This window comes from Mauremys reevesii, linkage group 10 (assembly GCF_016161935.1).
Source record: "Mauremys reevesii isolate NIE-2019 linkage group 10, ASM1616193v1, whole genome shotgun sequence".
NCBI classification, from domain to species: domain Eukaryota; kingdom Metazoa; phylum Chordata; order Testudines; family Geoemydidae; genus Mauremys; species Mauremys reevesii.
The window spans coordinates 75747225-75771549 of record NC_052632.1 but is presented as its reverse complement, the minus strand read 5'-3'; the positions used below and the strand labels follow the sequence as shown (position 1 = coordinate 75771549).

Sequence of the window (24325 nt, the reverse complement as noted above, 5' to 3'; positions counted from 1 at the left end):
CCATGGGCCAAAGGTTGCCGATCCCTGGGCTAGATGATCTGGCTTTAAAGTCTATGAGATTATCACCATAATAAAGGAACATCTCTCACACAGGTTAGGAATTGCTGGCAATTTGCTGACTGAACTATTTGTATTGAAGAAATTTAAAACCCTTGAGATTAGTTTCAGATGCTCTTACATCATAAGGATCCTGTGGCACCTTATAGACTAACTGACGTTTTGCAGCAAGACTTGCATCCGACGAAGTGGGTATTCACCCACGAAAGCTCATGCTGCAAAACGTCAGTTAGTCTATAAGGTGCCACAGGATTCTTTGCTGCTTTTACAGATCCAGACTAACACGGCTACCCCTCTGATACTTTACATCATAAGATAACATAACCTTTCTGGATTTGCCTCTTTCCACTTGCACTGGCATTTACTCCTCCCTCCCCTTTCACAAGGCTCACTTAGAGGCCACTGCGTCACATGAGTAACAGACAAAATTGTGAAACTCTCTCTCATTTTACCTAGTGTGCAAACCTAATCAAGGGCAGAGACGAGAAAATCAAAGTTGGACTAGTCAGAGAGAGGAGTACAGAGCAAAGATGAATTTCCTTCCATATTTCTCCATTGAGACCTGGGGTCTTCTGATCACCCTCCTTGCTCTCCTGATACTGTAAGTGCAGTTCTATACACTACTTCTCTTCTTGTGCTATGTCCTTCAAGATCTTGAGAACTGTCAATCTCTTAATTCCAGTGGTCTCCTGAAATACAACCTGCGCTTCAGTCCAGTAGGACAGGGGTTCTCAACCTTTTTCTTTCTCAGGCCTCCCGAACATGTTATAAAACCCCTATGGTCCAGCTATGCCACAACAACTTTTTTCTGCATATAAAAGCCAGAGCCAGTGTTAGGGGGTAGCAAGCAAGGCTATTGCCCAGGGCCCCACACCACAGGGGCCCCCGCAAAGCTAAGTTGCTCAGGCTTCGACTTCAGCCCCAAGTGGCAGGGTGCAGAGCCCCAGGCTTCAGTCCTGCATGGTGAGGCTTCGGCTTCCTGCCCTGGGCCCCAGCAAGTCTAACTCTGGCCCTGCTTGGCGGACCCCCTGAAAGCTGTTTGCAGCCCCCCAGGGGGCCCTGGATCCCTGGTGGAGAACCACTGCTGTAGGATCTGTAGCCTCTGAACTCAAAGGGCTCTCTGGCTAGCAAACCTTTTTGAAAGACATATTGACAAAGGGATGGTCCAGCCATTCTTAATCCAATCTAGGGAGATCTGCGAACAGAGTATTTTTGTGAATTGCTATTATCTGGTTACAAAGTATGAAGGTAATAACTATCCCCTTGTGATAGCGGGGGATACTTGTATTGATTCATGTATTTTAAGGCCAGAAGGGACCATTATGATCATTTAGCCTTGACCGCAAGCCAAAGAATCTCCTCCAATATTTCTGCATCAAACTCATAACTTCAGTTTCAGCTATAGCAGATCTCTTAGAAAGTTATCCAGTCCTGATTTAAAGACAGCAACTGTTGGAGAATTCACCACATACCTAGGTAAGTTGTTCCTCACTATTAAAAAGTTTGTGCTTTATTTCTAGTCTGAATTTTTCTAGCTTCAGCTTCCAACCTTTGGAACTCATTATACCTGTATCTGCTAGGTGAGTTACAGAGCTGTCTACTAAGATTTTGGTGGAGGTTATAATTTCCTATTATTTGCATTACAGTAGCACCTAGAATTGCCAAACAGGATCGCAGACCACTTCTGCTACATGCTGTAGAAACATGTAGTAAGAGATTGTAAACTCTGTGAGGCAAGGACTATCTTAAAGCTGCTGTAGAGATAGAATATGCAGTAAATAGAAGTATTTACATATGTAGCTCTATAAAAATTTACATATGTAAATACACACACAAACACACTTCAACAATAAAGAGTAGCAGAAAGACAATACAGGAAAACAACATCCAGGAGGGCAATCTGGAGGGTGGCAATGGGTCCTAGTTTTCTCACTTGCCAATGCTGCTCTTCCTTTAATGGCTTGAAGGGGACTGGGGTATGCATGGGGTTCTCGGAGAAATACTTCTGTAGAAGTTAGAAGTTCATTGCTTCTGATAAGTTGCTGAGGGATCTTTTTATTAAGCCTGCTCCTCCCAACTACCTTCCTTGAGGCAGGAAAAGCAGCACAGATTTTCACAGAGCTAGACAAAGACTGCAGGTTTTTAAGCACAGAGCCTAATGATTAATGTGGTCAATAGCAAAATCCATTTATCTGATCTACACTGGCAATTATCCAGCTCCTACAACTCAGTAATATCTGGCTTCCAAAACTGTGACCACCTAATTCTTGAACAACTTTGCATGTCTTAGATTGAGGTGGGCTGTGCAAGGACAAACCCTCTCTCCTGCCCCCATGTACATTCTGCTCTTCAGTTTGGATCCTTTGCTGATCCAAACCCTGATATTTCAACAAACTTGTCTCTAGGACTTCCCAGGTGTCATTTGGCTGCATTCCATGGCTATTCCGAACTTCCCTGTGACAACAGTAATAGAAGCTAAATCCTTCTGCTCTGAAAGTACAGCCCACTTGAAGGAGAATCTTTATTAGCTGTTAGAAGTATAGGGCAATACACAGATTGAACAGTTGTGATTCTACCCAGAGAAGGGCAATGGTTTGCCCACACACTAGCCAGTAGAGATAACTAAAAATGGGTCCAAATAGTCACACAATCTTGTATCATTTTGTTCTTGACATTTGAAATTTTGACAAATTTGTTGAAATGTCAAATGCTGACATTTTTCACCCAGCTCTACTATCCATTTTTTTGTACCCTTTCACTGAGATTTGGGGTAGCTTAGATCCCAAACAAATCAAAATGCAGTGTTTTCTTTTTGTTTTCATATGAAAACTTCCTAGTTACCTACAGGGATTAAATTGGAGCACCATTCCCCTTTCTCAAGGTGGAAAGGAACAGATTGGGTAGATCACATTACAGTTACAAGTGTGTTTGTTAGTCTGTAGTGTTCTGGCAACATTTCAAATTAGGTAATTCTACTCTGCTATCCTAAAATTCCCCTGTGATTTCAACTGGGCCTGGAGTTTGTTACCATCTGTCTGGGGAATCTTAAAACATTATACAAACATCAATGAATGAACCACCCTGACAAGGTGTGAGGAAGAGAAGTACTGTCATCCCAATTTTGTATAATGGAAAGCAGAGGCACAAACCAGTAACTGATGTGCCCTATATCACACAGCAAGTCAGTGACGGACCCAGAAATAGAGCATGTATCTCCTAACTCACAGGCCTGTGCTGTACCCCTTGGTGACTAGGCCACTAGGGAGAAGGATAGCTCAGTGGTTTGAGCACTAGCCTGCTAAACTCAGGGCTGTGAGTTCAATCCTTGAGGGGACCATTTAGGGATCTGGGGCAAAAAATTGGATGATTTAGTAGGGGATTGGACTAGATGACCTCCTGAGGTCCCTTCCAACCCTGATAGTCTATGAAAAAACTCCAGAGCTGGTAGCATTTCAGTGCTGGGTCAGTAAACTCCATTATTATCTCTGTGCACCTGGGGGAAGAGCTAAGCATAGTGATGCTATTGCCTCCCATCTGAGTTTTCTGTACATTAAATCACAGTAGGGCTTTCAATGGAATTCTGCTGGTAGAGGTAGCTGAGGGAATGTGCTAAATTTGTGTATCACCAGACATTTTTTGGGCAGCACTAGCCTTGAGGAGCTTCCAGTAGACAGAAGGATGTCGACACTTCCCACCACAACCTCCTCCTGCATCCAGACAGAGTTTGAGTCTAGGATTTACTGTGGCAGAATCTGGGATAGACGGTGGGGTGACTATTGCTCAGTGTATAACTGCTTTGGGATCCTTTGCATGAATTTATCAATATTGATAAACATCTTATACAATTTCCAGTGTCAGTATGATGCACAATAAAATACAGCATCAGCAAGAGGTCAACCTTTCAATACACTCACCCTTTTTAAAACCCCACAACCCCCCTCCTTGTTCCGGCCTAAACAAGGCCTCTGGCTAAGGTTTCCTTGCTAAACATTAGAGCTATAACATTCACCCAGTGATAAAGTTCTTCCATGGGAAGTTGGTAACCTCCATCCAGAAACGAATATTTTGAAAAGCTCTTTCAACACAGCCAAAGACAAGCTTCAAAATGCTGCAGCCCAGATCTTTATAGAGAAGCAGAGAGCCCTGAGGTAGAAGGAATAGCTTTACACCTCCAAAAAAGGGTGCTTCAGAGAAGAGAAATCTGCAAAGCTGTCAACAAAATCCAAACAGAAACCCGTCAGACTAGGCTCCCCGACACACCACTGCACTAACATTGGGTTAAGCACAGGGAGAACAATAAATGAAATTAAAGTGCAGCCTTATAAAAGCTCCGCTCAGGACATAATGTCTGGCGAGGCTTTGGTTTGTCTGTAATAAACATATGTAAGCTTTTTTTCCCCATGGTTCTCTCTTTATTGGCTCCTCTCCCTATGCTGGCAATGAGCCCAGAGAGGCTTCTCTTTTGCATTTTGCTAATGGCTTGAAGGATCCATTCTACTGGAGCAATTATTCCTTTATGAGATGATTGTTTTTACCTCAGGGCTCGCTCATTGATGGTCTATTTCAGCAGTGAAGCTTATCACTGGCTGTGTTTATTAAATAGATTTACAAAATACTAATTTTTGGACCAAATTTTCCACAGCCTCATTCCTGTTATAGTGCAACAGCTCCGCTGCCCCTGGGTAGCTTTGAGATCCAACAGCCTGTTGTCAGTGTTATGTGACCTTCAGATTCTTATTATTTTACAGATATGGGATCTGGCCATATGGTTTATTTAAGAAACTGGGTATTCCTGGGCCAACACCCCTGCCTTTCTTTGGGACCATCTTGGAGTATCGCAAAGTAAGTGACTGAGGGCTCGAGAAATACACGTCCCTCATATTACAGTACCAAAACATTTACACTGCACTGATGGATATATCCTGTACAAGCTGCTCTGCTCGCATGTGGAGACCCAAGACAGCAGATAGTCTCTGTAATGTAGACCATGACACCTATTCTGTACACCTCAAGTAAAGGATCTCATGGGACCTTGGTGCTAACTCAAAAAAGACAAACATAGATGTAGCTGGCTTGCAGACTCACCATTTACATTTACACCATTTTTTTTGGTACACGGTTTACTTACAGTTGCCTTAAGTTCAGGTTTGACATATGGGCACACACATCCAATGATATTCTTAGGAGGGTCTTGTTGCTCACAAGGTCATTGGAAGTCACATAGGCCTCAGGAACAGCTTATACAGGAGTCTTCTCAGCCCAGCTACCAGCTTTAGCTTCACTTTCCCATCTCAGCAGGCTTCCTGCTTCCTCCTTATATGGCACAAGCAAAGCAAAAGTACATGGCTCCTTCTTAAAAGGGCAGCATTCTGTCCCTTCTGACAATTACACTGTATTTGCATAACAGGAAATTTTTTATTTATTTATTAACTACTAAACTACTTGGGCATCTATTGGATTGTCTGAACGCCCCTAACCGAACATGGTAAAAAAGAGCCACCGTGGCTTAACAACCATGTAAAAGAAGCAGTGAGAGATAAAAAGACTTCCTTTAAAAAGTGGAAGTCAAATCCTAGTGAGGCAAATAGAAAGGAACACAAACACTGCCAACTTAAGTGCAAGAGTATAATAAGAAAAGCCAAAGAGGAGTTTGAAGAATGGCTAGCCAAAAACTCCAAAGGTAATAACAAAATGTTTTTTAAGTACATCAGAAGCAGGAAGCCTGCTAAACAACCAGTGGGGCCCCTTGATGATCAAAATACAAAAGGAGCGCTTAAAGATGATAAAGTCATTGTGGAGAAACTAAATGGATTCTTTGCTTCAGTCTTCACGGCTGAGGATGTTAGGGAGATTCCCAAACCTGAGCTGGCTTTTGTAGGTGACAAATCTGAGGAACTGTCACAGATTGAAGTGTCACTAGAGGAGGTTTTGGAATTAATTGATAAACTCAACATTAACAAGTCACCGGGACCAGATGGCATTCACCCAAGAGTTCTGAAAGAACTCAAATGTGAAGTTGCGGAACTATTAACTAAGGTTTGTAACCTGTCCTTTAAATCGGCTTCGGTACCCAATGACTGGAAGTTAGCTAATGTAACGCCAATATTTAAAAAGGGCTCTAGGGGTGATCCCGGCAATTACAGACCGGTAAGTCTAACGTCGGTACCGGGCAAATTAGTTGAAACAATAGTAAAGAATAAAATTGTCAGACACATAGAAAAACAAACTCTTGAGCAATAGTCAACATGGTTTCTGTAAAGGGAAATCGTGTCTTACTAATCTATTAGAATTCTTTGAAGGGGTCAACAAAAATGTGGACAAGGGGGATCCGGTGGACATAGTGTACTTAGATTTCCAGAAAGCCTTTGACAAGGTCCCTCACCAAAGGCTCTTACGTAAATTAAGCTGTCATGGGATAAAAGGGAAGATCCTTTCATGGATTGAGAACTGGTTAAAGGACAGGGAACAAAGGGTAGGAATTAATGGTAAATTCTCAGAATGGAGAGGGGTAACTAGTGGTGTTCCCCAAGGGTCAGTCCTCGGACCAATCCTATTCAATTTGTTCATAAATGATCTGGAGAAAGGGGTAAACAGTGAGGTGGCCAAGTTTGCAGATGATACTAAACTTCTCAAGATAGTTAAGACCAAAGCAGATTGTGAAGAACTTCAAAAAGATCTCACAAAACTAAGTGATTGGGCAACAAAATGGCAAATGAAATTTAATGTGGATAAATGTAAAGTAATGCACATTGGAAAAAATAACCCCAACTATACATACAACATGATGGGGGCTAATTTAGCTACAATGAGTCAGGAAAAAGATCTTGGCGTCATCGTGGATAGTTCTCTGAAGATGTCCACACAGTGTGCAGAGGCGGTCAAAAAAGCAAACAGGATGTTAGGAATCATTAAAAAGGGGATAGAGAATAAGACTGAGAATATATTATTGCCCTTATATAAATCCATGGTACACCCACATCTCGAATACTGTGTACAGATGTGGTCTCCTCACCTCAAAAAAGATATTCCAGCACTAGAAAAGGTTCAGAAAAAGGCAACTAAAATGATTAGGGGTTTAGAGAGGGTCCCATACGAGGAAAGATTAAAGAGGCTAGGACTCTTCAGCTTGGAAAAGAGAAGACTAAGGGGGGACATGATAGAGGTATATAAAATCATGAGTGATGTTGAGAAAGTGGATAAGGAAAAGTTATTTACTTATTCCCATAATACAAGAACTAGGGGTCACCAAATGAAATTAATAGGCAGCAAGTTTAAAACAAATAAAAGGAAGTTCTTCTTCACGCAGCGCACAGTCAACTTGTGGAACTCCTTACCTGAGGAGGTTGTGAAGGCTAGGACTATAACAATGTTTAAAAAGGGACTGGATAAATTCATGGTGGCTAAGTCGATAAATGGCTATTAGCCAGGATGGGTAAGAATGGTGTCCCTAACCTCTGTTCGTCAGAGGATGGAGATGGATGGCAGGAGAGAGATCACTTTATCATTGCCTGTTAGATTCACTCCCTCTGGGGCACCTGGCATTGGCCACTGTCGGTAGACAGATACTGGGCTAGATGGACCTTTGGTCTGACCCGGTACGGCCTCTCTTATGTTCTTATGTTCTTATGGTAGAATAAGGGTTGGCAACCTTTCAGAAGTGGTGTGCCGAGTCTTCATTTATTCACTCTAACTTAAGGTTTCGCATGCCAGTCATACATTTTAATGTTTTTAGAAGGTCTCTTTCTATACGTCTATAATATATAACTAAACTATTGTTGTATGTAAAATAAATAAGGTTTTTAAAATGTTTAAGAAGCTTCATTTAAAATTAAATTAAAATGCAGAGCCTCCCGGACCAGTGGCCATGACCCAGGCAGTCTGAGTGCTGCTGAAAATCAGCTAGCATGCCACCTTCGGCACACATGCCATAGGTTGCCTACGCCTGTGGTAGAATATTCCCTTCTTCCAACCCATCCCAGGAATGACAGGTAGACCCATCAAGCAACAGGCAGACCCAGAAGACAGGCAGACCCATCAAGCCTACCCAGCTATGTTTGTGGTTTAAAAAAAGAAATCACAATAACGAACATCAGGATGAACTATGTGCACAGATACATGTATGATGTAACCATCAAAGTCAATGTGCATGTCTATCTGAGGGCAGCATTTGCTTATAATGTAGATCCTCGAGTCCCTAGGCTGTTTCTGCCATGTAGCTGCTGAAATTTCTGCCTGAGTACTCTTGCTCCACTTCTAATTCCATCTTAAAATTCCTTTTGCAGGGTATGGTGGACTTTGACCAAAACTGCTTTCAGAAATATGGGAAAATCTGGGGGTGAGTATTTTTACTAGACAGTATTCATCAGCTCAGGATCTTTAAAGTTCACCCAAAATCTAAATCAGATGGTGAAAAAAAATCCATCAGAAGAAGCGAGCTTAACATCATGTTATAGAGAGCTTAACCTGGCTTGTCAGATGAAAAGTGTTCAAATTTGGATCCAAATGACTAGATCCTGCTTTCAGTGATGACAATAACAAAATTCCCACTTTTTTTAATAGGAACAGGATCCAGCAGGGTTTATAACTCAGGTGTTCTATTCTTCTTGTTTAAAACCTGTGACAGAGGGTATATATATACCCCAGATACTCCCTTGAGAAACAGCCATAATACTGTAGCTGATAGGAGCTGTAGAAATACGCAAGATAGACTGATAGGTCTGCCTTGTTACATCTGTCCTGATGAAGGGCAATACATCTGCATTACCACCACTCTTTTTCTGCATTGGATGTTCGCTTCATCTTTTATCACTATGATTATAACTCTGGCTCTACACCTGGAACACACCTTGTTGTTTTCAGCAATGTATATATCTATTCATTGTAACAGCTCTCAAAAAGTTTCAGAGTCTAGGGAAAATACCTTTAAATGCCCCCCTCCCCACACAATTTTCTCTCCTTTTCCCCACAAACTCTTCTACCATTAGTTGTTATTATGTATTATTATAGCACATAGGATCCCCAGTCATGGCCCAGGACCTCATTGTGGTAGGAGCTGTACAAACACAGAACAAAAAGACAGTCTTTGCCGCAGAGTTCATAATCCAAGAATAAGACAAAAGACAACAGGACAAGGAAACAATGAGACAATACCAGTCAGCACGATAGGCAGTGGGTCTTCCACTCCGCCACTCCTATATCTCTGAGCTCCTTGATCCTCCCTACAGCCTCCTCTGCCCTAGTCTCCTTCTACAACCCACATTACTCTGCTTTCCACCTCATTCTCCCTACAGCAGTCCACATATCCTTGCACCAGCCGTCTTCCTGCCTTCTCTCCCTCCCATCGTCTCCTTATAATTCCCAATACAGAGCCCAAGGGCAGCCATGTTTCTTGAGGGTAGCCCATTGGAAACAATGTGAGGGAGCAAACATCTTTACTAGAGGCGGCCTCACTTCTACGCGCAAAGTAGGGAAATGGAAGCCATCTTCACTAAGGGCACCCTCAGGCTTCAAACACTTTGAAAGTAATGGGAAAGGGTGGGCATTTTGAAGAAGGGCAAAATTCATGAGTTTGATGCCAGAAATCAGTACGCCATCAGAAACTTAACACAAATGCCTAAAATGTCAAGAGTTAACAACTGATGATTCACAGCACCTTAAACTGCCATGGATTGCAGTGGGTGTCGTAGGTGCTCAGTCTCCCGTACACTTGGATCTTTTCTTTAAAATTTTGCAAAGAAACTTGAAGAAATCTCTTAATTTTCACACTGTGTTATGAGTCAAGGTGACAGCCTGCTGTACATTCTTTTTTGTAAAAAATCTTTCCATGTCTATTCTATTTCTATAATGTAGAAATGCTACCTAATGACACAGGACAAGGTGCTTGTGTCACAGAAAAAATTGTGTCCTTTGTCTAGTTTTGGAAAGATGTTTTCAGTACAAATTCTATTCTAGCTCCAGTGGGAATGAAGGGATCGATTTATGAAGAGAGATTAAGGAACTGAGTATGTATTGCTTGGCAAAATGAGGACTTGTAGGGAATGGTCTACATGTATCTGAAGGATGTAAACGTCAAGAAGGCAGTGGTGCTATTTAGAGGATTTGAAAAAGACATAACTAGGAAGAATGGGATGAAATTAAATGAGCATCATCAACTTAAAAACCACACTTCTGTCTGCAAATCCTTTACCTATTGTTACCAGTAGCACCTTGATGACTATAAATGAAAGATTACAGAAAACATATTCCTATTTTTCATACCCAGTCATGGACTTTACTATAAAAAGCTCATGAAGACAAGATATTGTGGCCATCATAGAAAACTTGATGAAGGAGCTTCCATTGAATTCATTATTTTCCATTGACAGTGGTGGGTTTTGCAATGTGTTCTTTTTTCCATAGGCTTTACGATGGCAGACAGCCTGCGCTGGTTATCCTGGATTCTACACTCATTAAAACGGTGCTGGTGAAAGAGTGCTACACCACCTTTACCAACCGCCGGGTAGGTTCCAATCTTTAATCTTCTTCATTAAGACGTAATAAAGTCTTAAACGAAAACAATCTCACTTACTGTTAGAAACACACAGTATAGGTATGCATTAGCATCTCTTAGTACATGAGAATGAATGCACATCTAGGATTAAGCTCATTTTCCACTGCACGTCACTCCACTCCTGCACTAAAGAAGGAGGGAGGAAAAGCTCAGTTGGAATAGAGTACTTTGGTTCTCAAAGAAACCTATTTGACTGCACTTTAAAAAGCGGTTGAACCTATTAGGATAGTTTACTGAAACTGGTAATGCAAAACGCTCAGGACAGATTCCACTCAGTTGAAACAATCAATGAGAGCTAAATATGATCCTTTCTGTGCTTTGCCTTTTCCCCCCAGAGATTTGGTCCAACAGGAATGATGAAGTCGGCTATCTCCCTAGCTGAGGATGAGCAGTGGAAGAGGATTCGCACTGTGCTCTCTCCAACCTTCACCAGTGGGAAGCTAAAGGAGGTAAAACCCAGAAGAGCAGTCACAAACTAAACCACTGGGCCAGTGCAGACAGCACTGAGGCAAAGATAGTCACAATGGTCTGGTCTCTTCTGTCAGAATCAGATTACTAAATCAGCTTGTTTCCTTTGCATCGCCTAATGTAAAAAGGAAAAGGATTAAACTGAAGATCCCAGAAAGCTGAAAGCGATGATGTTTGTGAATGTTTATGATTCTCCCCTAGGCTACTAGAAACCAGGTGTTAAACAAATAGGAAAAGTTACTATATTAATTATCCTTAAATAGGACATTTTTATGTGTGTGCTCTGATTTATATTTCAGATGTTTCCCATCATGGTACATTATGGGAAGGTTTTGGTGAGAAATGTTCAGAAGCAAGTGGAAAAGGATAAGCCGGTAGCTGTTAAAGAGTGAGTAATTCTGTCCTGCAAGGCTGGGACTTGTCAGACAACAGCTGTTGATATAGTGTGATTTTTAGATTGTGAGCTCTTCGGGGCAGGGATTGTGTCTGTCTGGGGTGCCACAGCCATTAACTGACAAGATAATCACAACACTTGAGCAGGCCTGACTCCACCAGATTCCGCTACACATGAGCTAATAACTATGTAATACCCCGAGGAAGATTACGAGATTCTAGGCTATGCAAGTTCTGAATGAGGCTTTTTGGAAATTTGCCTGTTTCCTCACAGATGCAATACTGGTATTGCGTATCTTTCTTTGTTTTCAGGAGAAGGAAAGAGGATTCCTCCTGAGGGTTTTGTTTTCTTTAAGGAGGTGTCATATGTGAACCAAGTGAAAGGTTATAATCACCTATTTCAAATGTTAAGTCCATAATCCGTATTCTATTTTCCGTCTTTTCTCAGTGTGTTTGGTGCCTACAGCATGGATGTTATCACCAGCACTTCGTTTGGTGTGAATACTGACTCCATGAACAACCCCCAAGACCCATTTGTGAAGGAGGCTAAGAAACTACTGAAGTTTGACTTTTCCCCATTTTTTATTTTGCTAAGTAAGTTGGCTCCTGCTCATTGAAAACTCCAGCCAAGTTTGTGATCCTGACGTTCAGTAAGAATGAGTGGAGCAACAATAGTACATACTGCTCCATTCCATAACTTAGCTAATGTCTAGGGAAACTAAATTCTCCACCTTGATTGCTTAGTCCTACCATAAGTACAGGAGACTGGATAGATGACCTCCTAGGTCCCTTCCAGTTCTATGATTACACTAGGATGGTCTTATCTGTGTCAAATTATACTCATTTATACCCCAATGGCTATGGTAATCTCTAAAAGAGACAAGATTTTCTATAGTCAATGGAGTTGTGTTGACACAAATAAGACCAACATTTGTCCATTCTATTGTATAGCAGGTAGGAAGGGCCACAATAGTGTAGTGGAGATTTGGATCTGGTTCCTAGGGTATGGGACAGTAAAGGATTTGAGAACATTCAAGCCAGTCTGAAAAAAACTCCAAAGCTTTCAGAATATTGTCATGAGCTGGGTGAAACCTTGTTATGGGTTGAGGTAAAGCCTCATTCAAGCTGGAGTGTGAATGTGTTTTCCATTTAAGATAATTGTAAGAGACACTTAAGGGGCCACACCTAAAACAGAGGCCACGTCTACACTACCCGCCGGATTGGCGAGTAGTAATCGATCTATCGGGGATCAATTTATCGCATCTCATCTAGATGCAATAAATCGATCCCTGAATCGATGCTCGTACTCCACCTCAGCAGAAGGGGTAAGCAGAGTCGACAGGGGAGCCGCGGCAGTTGACTTGCCGCTGTGAGGACGGCCAGGTAAGTCGAAATAAGATACTTCGACTTCCACTGTGCGAATAGAGTAGCTGAAGTTGCGTATCTTAAATCGATTCCCCCCCCCTCCAGTGTAGACCAGCCCAAAGCCTAATACAGTCTGCCCAGAAACTAGCACCGCAGGGACAATGGGTTCAATTGGGTATTGTGACCAGCAGGTGTGGGAGTACACACAGATACTGAGGTCACAGTCAAGAACAGAGAGAGGAAGAGGAAAAGAGCCAAGAAAAAGCCAAGCAGGCGCCTGTAAGCACAGATTTGATCCTGGAAAAAGATAAAGTGAGCTTTTGGGTCTGATGTTGGCTACAGAGGCTTCTGTTACCTAAGAAACTGCTCCTTTTGTTCTTGGTTCCTTCTGCATTCGGAGAGACAGGACTTTGCACAGTCTTTGTAGACAAACAAAACTGCTTCAAAGAAATGCCTGATTAGCACCAGTTTCTACTTCCAGCCCCAAATCTTGACGAGCTGCTCAGGACAAAAAGGGCAACAATATTTTAATCCTGAGTACGCCAGGCTTTGTTATTAGTTCATTTTTTCCAAAGATTTCTTGGGGTGGGAAGCTATTTCTGTGGAATACTGCTACTGATAGCTGGAGGAATGTCTTGCACTCGCACAGTATTATCAACCCCAGTCTCAATGGCAAAAAACCACCAGATACACATGGCTTGAGAGCAGGGCCGGATTAATGCAGGGGCTTTAGGGGCTGCAGCCCAGGGCCCTGGGCTAAGAGAGGCCCTGGCACAGCAGGGCTCAGGCAGGCTGCCTGCATGCTGTGGCCCCATGCCGCTCCCGGAAGTGGCTGGCTGCTGGCATATCTCTGCAGCCCCTGGCAGGTGGGAGGTGGCTCCACCTGCTACCCCTGCCCCCATCACCATCCCTGCAGCTCCCATTGGCTGGGAACACTGTCCCCTTCCCCACAGAGGGTGCACACAGATGGGTCAGCAGCCGGCCACTTCCAGGAGTGGTGTGGGGCCATGGCATGCAGGAAGCCCTGCTGTGCCTCTGGCCGGGAGCCTGAACCTCGCACCCCCTCCTGCACCTCAACCTCCTGCCCCAGGTCAGAATCCCTTCCTGCACCAAACTCCCTCCCCAAGCCTGCACCCCAACACTCTGCCCCAGCCAGGAGCCTCCTCCTGCACCCAAACGCTCTCCCAGAAAGAAACTAATATAACAGCTGTTCTAAGGTGGTAAGTCGGCTATTTTGAATTAATTTAACTATATTCTACATGTTTAACACCGAAATGTAACCATGGAACAGCTTTATATTAATTAAAAGGCAAGTTTAGTATAGTGTTAATAGCCTCAATGCCAGAATTGTGATCATTTTGTTTTAAATTAGGAAAAAGACTTGTACCCGGGGCTCCTTAAAAATCTAATAGCCCAGGCCCATAGGAGAGTTAATCCGACTGGAATGTTCTTGGGGCAGGTATTCAGACACCGGGCTAAATTGTAGCAGGGCGGCAGCAACCTTAGTAAGGGGTAGTGTGAAGCTGCATTGCCCCAGGCAGAGTTTAAGAAGGAACTGCGTTTGAGGAGGGATTATCCCTCTCAACTCACTGTTGCCTTTGGGTAGTACACAAACTGCACCATGTCAGCATATTTGCCTATGTAAATGGGAGCAGGTCCCATTTGCTCCAGGGTTGAATTGGGCACTAGGTTGCTAGTATCTGGAGCTGGATTTGAATCACTGTATTTGCTCAGTGCCTGGTTCAGCTAAGACTGTCATTTGGATCCTAACAGCCAACCAGTAAAATCTGGACTCTGAGTCATTCAGAAAAGGGTCTAAATGTTGTCAAATTTATTGTTCTGATTATATTTTTCCATTGATACTTTAAAGAAATGGATTTTTTTGCCCAGGTTGCCTCACTCTCACAATGAATTTCTCTCTGCTCTAGCTGTATTTCCATTCCTTACTCCTCTTCTTAATATGCTGAATGTGAACGTTTTCTCAAATGATGCCCTGGAATTCTTCACACGGGCAGTCACCAAAATAATAGAAAAGCGCAAGAGAGAAACCCGCACGGTAAGGAAGACTTCTCCAATGATGGAACCAAAGAATATTATCCAGTTAGTTAGCCCACGTGAAAAATTCTTCACATGACAGCATTAAAATGCAACTTACGTCAAATAATGACCAGAAGCCAGCACAACAACACACCCAGAATTTTGCTTGAATTAAAGTCCCAGCAGAGTCACAGAATAGAAAGAATGCAGCAGTGACCTCGGGCTACATCAGGGTAAAAGCAATTGCAGTTTGGGCTTGCAATGCTTTTGATTTGACAGCAAACTGGCAGAAGATGTGATCACCCATGGAGTGGCCTAGGGACGCTGGAGCAGAAAGAGGGAGAGATACTGCTTACTCAGCAGTAGATATAGTAATGACTACAAATACTCAATATTCAGCAACATGGTCCCCATAAAAGACGTGGTCTTCACACCAAAGATAAGAGAACAGAGTCACTCTTATTATCCTGCAGGACATCCTCAATCCAGTCCCAGGGAGAATATTAAACCCTATCATATAGGGGTCTGAAATACACTTACTCTGATTATTTTCCCCGAAATTGTAAAGCCGTAAAAGGGTTCCAAGTAATCTGGATTAAAGAGGTTTAGCTTTGTGGTTCCAGGCTCTACTCAGTGCTCCTTGTGAGAATGAGAGTCCAAGTCTGCTGTCTGTGCCGCCAGCTGTCTTCTAAATGTTACTTCTCTTCCCAGGACCGAGTGGATTTCCTGCAGCTGATGATTGACTCCCAGAATTTAAACACCAGTCACGAAAGCAATGGGTTGGGTCACCCAAATAAAGGTAAAACCATGAAATTATTTATAACTGAGTCCCTTTGGAGGCTCCTGGACTGAGGGGAATAGGATTATTCATCCTGTTAAACTGGAGAGAAGATTTATATTCATTCATGTGCACATTTGCACAACAGTGTTATATAAAATAGGTAACTTGCCTCCTTTCCTGCAATTAAAAAAATGCATTCCATGGCATCTTCTATAGCATATTAATTAGGGTTGTTCAATGAAAGATACTGCAGTGGTATGTACCTATATACCCAGGGACAAACTGCCCCTTCTCACTCTCCCAAATATTTGTCAGCATTGTATATCTTATCACTATGAGCAAATATTCTCAGTTCTTTTCAGAGGTGGATGGAAGCAGGTGATTTGTGAGATTTCCCCCCCTTTTTTTCTTTTCTCACACCATCCTCAAAAAGCCCCACACCTTACAACCCTTCTCTGCCTAAAGGGGAGAAGACAGCTGCCCCTGGAGCCCAGCAATTGACCATTCATTAGTTAGCAGGGTCATTTCAGAGGACACAAATAGTACTCTTCTCTCAGGGACTGAATTTACTCCCTCTGTAGAACTCAAGCCTTGGGGTGAGGGATGAGCTTAGATCCAAACAGACATTCTCATTTTAACCCCTTCAGTCGTCTTTTCCCTGCTCTACAGGCTACAAGGATGTGATGATTACATCAACTCCAGACCAAGGTCTCTGCTTCACGCTCCAGGTTTCAGGGATGTAGTGAGCTCACTGACCTTACACCAAACTTCCTGCTGAACAGGTTCATCAGGCCACAGGGTGATATGTACACCCATCATTTACATCTAGTAATTTCTTTAGGCCCTGCTGCTTTAATTAGGAGAAACTTTCATAGGGATTGTGGCAGGATTATACATGTTACATGATTTTTTTATTATAGCAAACTATAATTATAATACCTGAAGAGGAACAGCAAACTTGACTTCCTTGTTTTGACTGGTGTTTTCTGAATAAGCCAACTCTCAATACCAGGGACTCAAATCAATTATTAGCATCTAATTCACCTACCTTAACCCTGTGCTCCTGCACATGGGACAATAAGATAAACCTTCCTCATCTGTGTGTATGTATATAAAATACAATATGTACTGTGCCACAAACAGCACAGTCTACATACTGTGCATTTGGACTTCACCTTTTCTGCCTGTTTTTAATCTCCTTTCACAGTCCTGACTGATATCGAGATTCTGGCACAAGCAATTATCTTTATTTTTGGTGGCTATGAGACCACCAGCTCCATTCTTGGCTACATAGTTTACAGTCTAGCTACTCACCCCGATGTACAGCAGAAGCTGCAGGAGGAGATAGACTCTGTTCTTCCCAACCAGGTAAGAGTATTGGATGCTCAGTGATGTATAGCGTCTCTTTATGGGAAATCCCTCTTCTCTAGTTCAAAGTCAGCAACACTGTTCTTTAAAGAAATTAAATGGTTATATTAAAAAAATATTCTAAGTGTTGATTCACCAATCCTTTGGGAGCTCAGGAGGATACAGTGAGAAGACAATAAAAGAAATCTTCACCAGCCCACATATAAGTCTTCTCTGTATCTGTTTGTCTTTATGTCTCCCCATTTCCACCAACTTCAGTCATTTATCTCTCATCAAAATCCCACCATTCAACAATGAATATTAAAAGGGACAATTTACCTCTGTTTTCTTAATCCTGCTATTCAACAATACGGTATTTATGGGGCAGAGGCAAAGGAGGAGGGAAGGGGCCAATGTAAGAAGAGAAAGCATATGCACAGTATTGAGGGGAGATTGGCTGAGAGACATGGAGCAGTAACAGGGCAAAATGATAACTCATTGCATTTTCATGGGTACCAACTTGTGTTTATAATCTCTTACATTGGGCTCCTGAACCAGTCTCTCTCCACTGAAGCCACTTTTAACCAATATTTTGGCCGCAGCAAGAGGCTCAGAACTGCCAATTTTAACTACAAGCCTTGTTTTCATACGGCTTGTGTGTTTAAGGGGGGTCCCTTTCCATCTAAGCTTTCAGTATAAACAAAATGGGCACCGATTCCTGTTCACCTTGATTTTCCTGTCCTCAATGTAAGTTAACTCCTAGCTTTACCCCCAGTATACCTAGGACATGTACTGTGACAAGAGATAAATTGGGGAGGACAGGATGGTTTTAACACTGATCAGATTAAAACTAGATGTGTAAACTCCCACATGCCTGACAGACATTTTTGCTTTCCACTAAAGGCACCTCTCACTTATGATGCCCTGATGCAGATGGAATATGTTGATATGACAGTGAGTGAAACCCTCAGGCTCTTTCCTTTTGGAGGGCGAATTGAAAGGGTCTGCAAGAAAGACGTAGAGATAAATGGAGTGATCATTCCCAAAGGCACCGTGGTTATAATCCCACCCTATCTTCTGCATCGTATCCCAGAATATTGGCCAGAATCAGAGGAATTCAGACCTGAAAGGTACAGAACCTATATTGATAGGGAAAAAGCAATATACAGTACTGACATCTTTAAATTCATTCTTAAATATCAGTCTCTTGCAAAGAAATTCCTTGTCATGTTTAACCTTCATAACTGTTTGTAACAAGACAGGCAGAGAGTCTTCAGAGCATATTAAAATACCTGCTCCTGCTCCCACTGAAGCCAATTGCAAAATCCCCATCGACTTCAACAGGAGCAAGATTATATGTCCAATATGAGCAACTGTGTCTGAGTTCTATTGGTCTTTCATTTATGAACTCAATGCTCACGTCTCCAAGGTGCCACTCCTCTTTACAACAGTCACACATAGAAGATAGAGAGAAACATTTTGCCTGGTCCACCTGACTGATGTCTATGGCCCTGCACTTACACTTGACAGTAGCCTGACCAATGACAGACCATGCCATGATGAGCAGGGGCGGCTCTAGGAATTTGGTCGCCCCAAGCAGTCATGCCTGTGGGAGGTGCACCGGAGCCGCGGGACCAGCGGACCTCCCGCAGGCATGACTGCGGAGGGTCCGCTGGTCCCGCGGCTCCAGGGGACCTCCCGCAGCTGCGGAGGGTTCGCTGGTCCCACGGCTCCGGTAGAGCATCCGCAGGCATGACTGCTTGGGGCGGCCAAATTCCGCCGGACCCGCCTGCCGCCCTGTCAGCAAAATGCCGCCCCAAGCACGCGCTTGGCGCGCTGGGGTCTGGAGCTGGCCCTGATGATGAGGTGGTACTGTTGCAATGCAATGTTATATGACAACATCATTAACAGCTAGAAGGTCAATATAACTGATAATCACAAGCATTAATGGGACTTCATTACTCTGCAGAAGCTTTGCCTAGAACTCTCACTCAGATGTTTTAAGGACTATCAACTGAACCTCCACAGGAAAACTCCTTGTATCCTATGGGAGCAGATTGCCAGCTCGGTTTCTTTGTTTTTGCTGTTCACTTTCCTGTCCAGCCTGAGGTTGAAATTCATTTCTGACACCACTTGACACTTCTATGTACTTTGTCAAGTTTCTACTGAGGTGCAGATGTGGGGACCCACATGAAAGACTCCCTAAGCTTATATTTCACCAGCTTAGATTAAAAACTTCCTGAAGGCACAATTTCCTTTCCTTGGATGGTATTGTTGCCACCACCAAGTGATTTAAACAAGCATTCAGGGAGGGGCCACTTGGAGCCCTATTCCCTGCCCCCCCAGCCCCTTCACCCCCTTTCCTGGGGCGGCTTGAGAATATACCAACCAAATAAGTTAACAAAGTGAGCACAGACCACACCTTTGTTTTTTTAGGACACTAAAACCCAATCAGGTTCTTAAAAGAATAACTTTATTATAAAAAAAGTAAAAGAAGCACCTCTGTAAAATCAGGATGGAAGGTAATTTTACAAGGTAATAAAAAAGACTTTAAACACAGAGGATTCCCCCCCTTTAAAGTTACAAAACAGGAATAAACCTCCCTCTTAGCATTGGGAAAATTCGTAAGTGAAAACAAAAGATAATCTAACGCATTTCCTTGCTATTACTTACAATTTCTGTAATTTTAGATGCATCATTTCAGTAGGAGCTGGATTACCTGCTTGGTCTCTCTCTTTGTCTCAAGAGGGAACACACAGAGAGCACAAACAAAACCTCCCCCCCCACCCAGATTTGAATGTATTTTCTTTCCTCATTGGTCCTTCTGGTCAGGTGCCAACTAGGTTAATGGAACTGATTAACCCCTTACACATAAGTGATTTTGTACCTCTGACCAGGAGCGATTTGATGTCACTGCATACATAAAGGTTCTTACCCTTCCCTTTATATTTATGACACCATTTGACACAGTCTCTTCCCCACCCAAACTCATCCCAAGATACCTTCCTGCCTGAAATAGGGCAGTTCAGCCATTCTTCAGGACATCCTCTGTAGAGGTCAGTAAGGGCTCTGGTGCTGTGAAGCAACCCCTGACTTTGCTTTCATGAAGTTCCCATGAAGTCATGGGGAGAAAGGATAGAACTTTGATCTTGAACTGAAATTCCCACATATGGCAAGAGGCTGGGTAATTGTTAGACCATTAGTGTGGCAATACGACTTATTTCTAAAACCAGATCATGTTTCTGTACCTCAAAACTGAACATGTTCTTTATAAAAAAAAAAAAAGACATTTCTGGTGAAGTCACCCCTGGGGTGGCTCTGCTGATGTCAATGGAGTTACAGCAGGCAAGAATTTGTGTCTCAGTTCCTGCATAAATGCTCATGTGCTTGTATCTGGAACCAGGTTCAGTAAAAAGAACAAAGAGACGATGGATCCTTATGTGTACCTGCCCTTTGGAGCTGGACCCAGGAACTGCATTGGAATGAGGTTTGCTCTCCTCTCCGTAAAAGTTGCTATTGCCAGTCTGCTGCAGAATTTCACCTTCAGACCCTGCAAAGAAACTCCGGTGAGAAATCCAGATTTATATGCAGTTATTTACAAAAACAGTTAATATAAAACTGCCTCAATTTATTTGGCTAGAACAGTGGAATATAGTGCAAGATAAATATGCAACACAAGATGCAAAATGAACAGGTATAATACACGGCAGACTATACACCATATTTAGTGTACATAATGTGAAGTAGTCTGAAATTTACAATGGAATATTCTGAAAGGGAAAAGAGACTGTCTAGGAGAGAGAAATTAGAGGGCAGAGGAGAGGGAGCAGGATTAATCAGCTTTAGTGGAAACCTTCAATCAGGTACATTAGTTGATATCAGCATATAGTGTTCCATACAGAAATGAAATGGCTTGACTCATATCTAGTTACACTATCAATGAGTCCTTGTTTTTGTGTTCAAGTCCCTAGGCAGCTTAAGGTGAGGTTTCTGCAAATCATGGCTCATCCTTCATCTATTTAGTAAAGTGGCCCCTTTGAAGTCCAAATCCCTTTTGCTTAGTTGCCTATGTAACATTTCCCTAAGAAAACAATGGCTCGAGTCAAAATATTCCTAGACTTCCAATGCAAAGTTATAACCTGCTTTGACAAATATTAAGATCATAGGCTTTAAACATTTTTAGCAGGAAACAACCTCTTGTTGAGATGAACACTACATATCTGAAAGCCAAAGGCCTTCACAAACCATAACCAGGAGTACTATAACGCAGACATACTGTGACACAGACATATTAGACTCTTGATGAAATCCTTTCTCTGTCATTCCCTGGAACTAGGAACTTTTCTGTTCAGAAATGCACATTTATCTCCTTCCCTGAACATCATGGAGACAGGGCCGGCTCTAGACCCCAGCGCGCCAAGCGCACGCTTGGGGCGGCATTTTGCCGGCAGGGTGGCAGGCGGCTCCAGTGGACCTTCCGCAGTCATGCCTGCGGGAGGTCCACTGGAGCCGTGGGACAGCGGAGCTCCCGCAGGCATGACTGCGGAGGGTTCGCTGGTCCCGCGGCTCGGGTGGACCTCCCGCAGGCATGACTGTGGAAGCTCCACCGGAGCCGCGGGACCAGCGGCTCCTCCGCAGGCACGTCTGCAAGAGGACACCACCGGCGCCCGGCAGCGCGCCCCCTGCGGCATGCCGCCCTGCTTGGGGTGGCCAAATTCTTAGAGCCGCCCCTGCATGGAGAAATATTTAGTTGTGAGTCATGGAGCCAAAGGGTGCAAGGGACTGTAAGAACGATCATAAATAATCAATCTCCACAAATAGCATTTCAGTAGGTGCCCATATGAGCATCCAAAAGTATTCTCTTGGACAATTGGTTATAGGACAGCAAGTGAATGTTTGTTATTGGTTCATTTAGTTTCATCAGGACTCAACTCACTTCCTTTCAGTAGGACTACACAGAAAGAGACCATTCTACCTAAAGGCAGTGATATATATGCTGATAGTTTCAATTTTACCTTCACCAAATCCTAGCCAAAATGTTAATGGAATGCTGTCACTTGCAAAATAAGCCATTTGGATATGTGGTTTGGTCCAGGCCTGCCTCTACCCAAAAATCAGGCAAACCTATTCAATACGAGTTTCATTTAGAGATTTTGGCTTAGTTTAAACCTACAAGTCAACTAAACCAATGGTAGAGGGAGGTCTGTGAACCCCAGGAGATTTGCATGAAGCCACTGTGAACTGAAACATCCATGTTTAGCACAAATCTTGTTGTAAACTTCAAACAGGGAAAACCGAAGACCTTTGACACAGATATACAAGCGTTTGTGTTCCTGAGTAAGCCAGAAACAGTCCTATTCCCAAGAACAAAATGCCTCTGTCCTATATCCCCATTTTATCTGTCTTTTATTCAGAGGGATCTAAATGACCTTCTCTAATTACTGCAGATACCTCTCAAACTGAGTTCAAACGCATTCATAACTCCAGTGGACCCTATCATTCTGAAGTTGGTCCCCAGAACCACAGAATCGAAGGAGTAAAATCCAGTGGAGTTTTATAGCAGCTCTTCAGAGGCCAATGGCTGCTGTACCAACAGATACTTTACACATTATTCTGGGAAGCTGATGTAGGCACAGAAGAGTTTAATTCAGAAGACAATTGCTAAATATTTGCAGAAAAGCATGACTAGAGAGACAGAGAGAGACAAAGTGGGTGAGGTAAGGAACCATTAGACTATATGCTAACTACTTATGCTAAACTATGTGTTGGATGTTGTATTTAGCTGACACACTCATGAGTACCTTTCCCAGGCCTGGAGAGGAGCTCCGTGTAGCTGGAAAGCTCATCTCTCACCAACAAAAGTTGGTCCAATAAAAGATATTGCCTCACCCACCTTGTCTCTCTAATATCCTGGGATCAATATGGCTACAACACCACTGCATACGAAAAGCATGTTTGTCAAAAATGTAATCTGAGTCATTGGACAGTAATTATACAGTAAATAGCTTTTCTAATTCTGATTACTTTGTAAATATATTTTATACAAAGTTTCCACTAAAGAGCAACACCTCACTCACAAAGTTATCTTCTGCTACCTGGTCTACAGTATGGAATTTAATCAAGTCTGAACAGAGTTGTCAGCAAATTGCATTAGCTGAATGGGCTTGGAACACAATTTAGCAGTAAGCGGGGACAAGGGCAAACCATGCTCAGTATTGTGTTAGCTAATTAAACTCAACCACACCTAACCCTTGTTGACAGACATGACTACTGGCAACTGTGCTGAGTCAGGCACTGTTAAACTTGAGTGCAGGCCAGGTCTGACTCTCTTCTAGCGGTACTCCTTCCCAAAAGGGAGAAAAGTACGGTCTCTTTCAAGATGCAGAAGAGACTTGTTTGATACCAACAGGAATCAGTTATCCTTTATTATTGAGTGGGAATAGAGGTGACGAAAAATGGGTGAATTACAAGGTTCTTTTTTGATGTATTGATATTTTAAGTATCAGAGAGGTAGCCGTGTTAGTCTGGTTCTGTAAAAGCAGCAAAGAATCCTGTGGCACCTTATAGACTAACAGACGTTTTGCAGCATGAGCTTTCGTGGGTGAATGCCCACTTCGTCGGATGCAAGAGTGGATTGCATCCGACGAAGTGGGCATTCACCCACGAAAGCTCATGCTGCAAAACGTCGGTTAGTCTATAAGGTGCCACAGGTTTCTTTGCTGATATTTTAAGAATAGTGCTAATAGTTCTTGTTTGGATACAGTTATACAAATAAACTGGTTGCAGTGAGGCTATATGCTGCTAACTAATTGCTTGTGTAATGCATCTATTGTGTAAAGTGGTAATTTACAGAGATGACAGAAATCAATAAAAATATGTTGATCAGAGCTCATTTGTCTGTTTTATATTATGAATGAGTTCATCACCTTGTCATTTGAAAGAAATATGCCGTCTTGACTGCTGAAATTATTAATATATAGCATTTTCGACTCAATTCAATCTCTGGTAAATTTGATCATTTATCTTGCTCAAAATCTAAACAAAAACATTTGTTTTACATATAATACAACTTCCACATACCTTGATGAATGAGATTGCGTTAGGCAAATATTTGATAATTTGAGCAATGGCTATAGGAAGTTCCCATTTAATCAACAGAGAAGACCAATTGTCTTATGGGTCTTCATTCAGACTATAAACAAGATAAACTATAGTGGAAATTTGTGTTTAGACATTGTTACTGACATTCAGAGCATTGGCATGTGTGTGCTAAACAATCTGTGATGAGAGTCTTCATTATTGTATGGATGACAAGATTAATTGCTTAG

The 24325-nt window shown here is 42.6% G+C and overlaps 1 protein-coding gene across 1 annotated transcript; it reads left to right on the top strand.

The window, feature by feature from the left end:
- Positions 1 to 526: 526 nt before the first annotated feature.
- On the top strand, positions 527 to 23568 carry LOC120374095 (cytochrome P450 3A21-like). Its single transcript, XM_039493327.1, has 13 exons — positions 527 to 658; positions 4806 to 4899; positions 8340 to 8392; positions 10456 to 10555; positions 10942 to 11055; positions 11374 to 11462; positions 11916 to 12061; positions 14761 to 14888; positions 15581 to 15668; positions 16858 to 17018; positions 17901 to 18127; positions 20401 to 20563; positions 22445 to 23568. Exons 1-13 carry the CDS (start codon positions 588 to 590, stop codon positions 22535 to 22537), a joined length of 1527 nt encoding a protein of 508 aa, XP_039349261.1. The 5' UTR covers positions 527 to 587; the 3' UTR covers positions 22538 to 23568.
- The last annotated feature ends 757 nt before the right edge of the window (positions 23569 to 24325 follow it).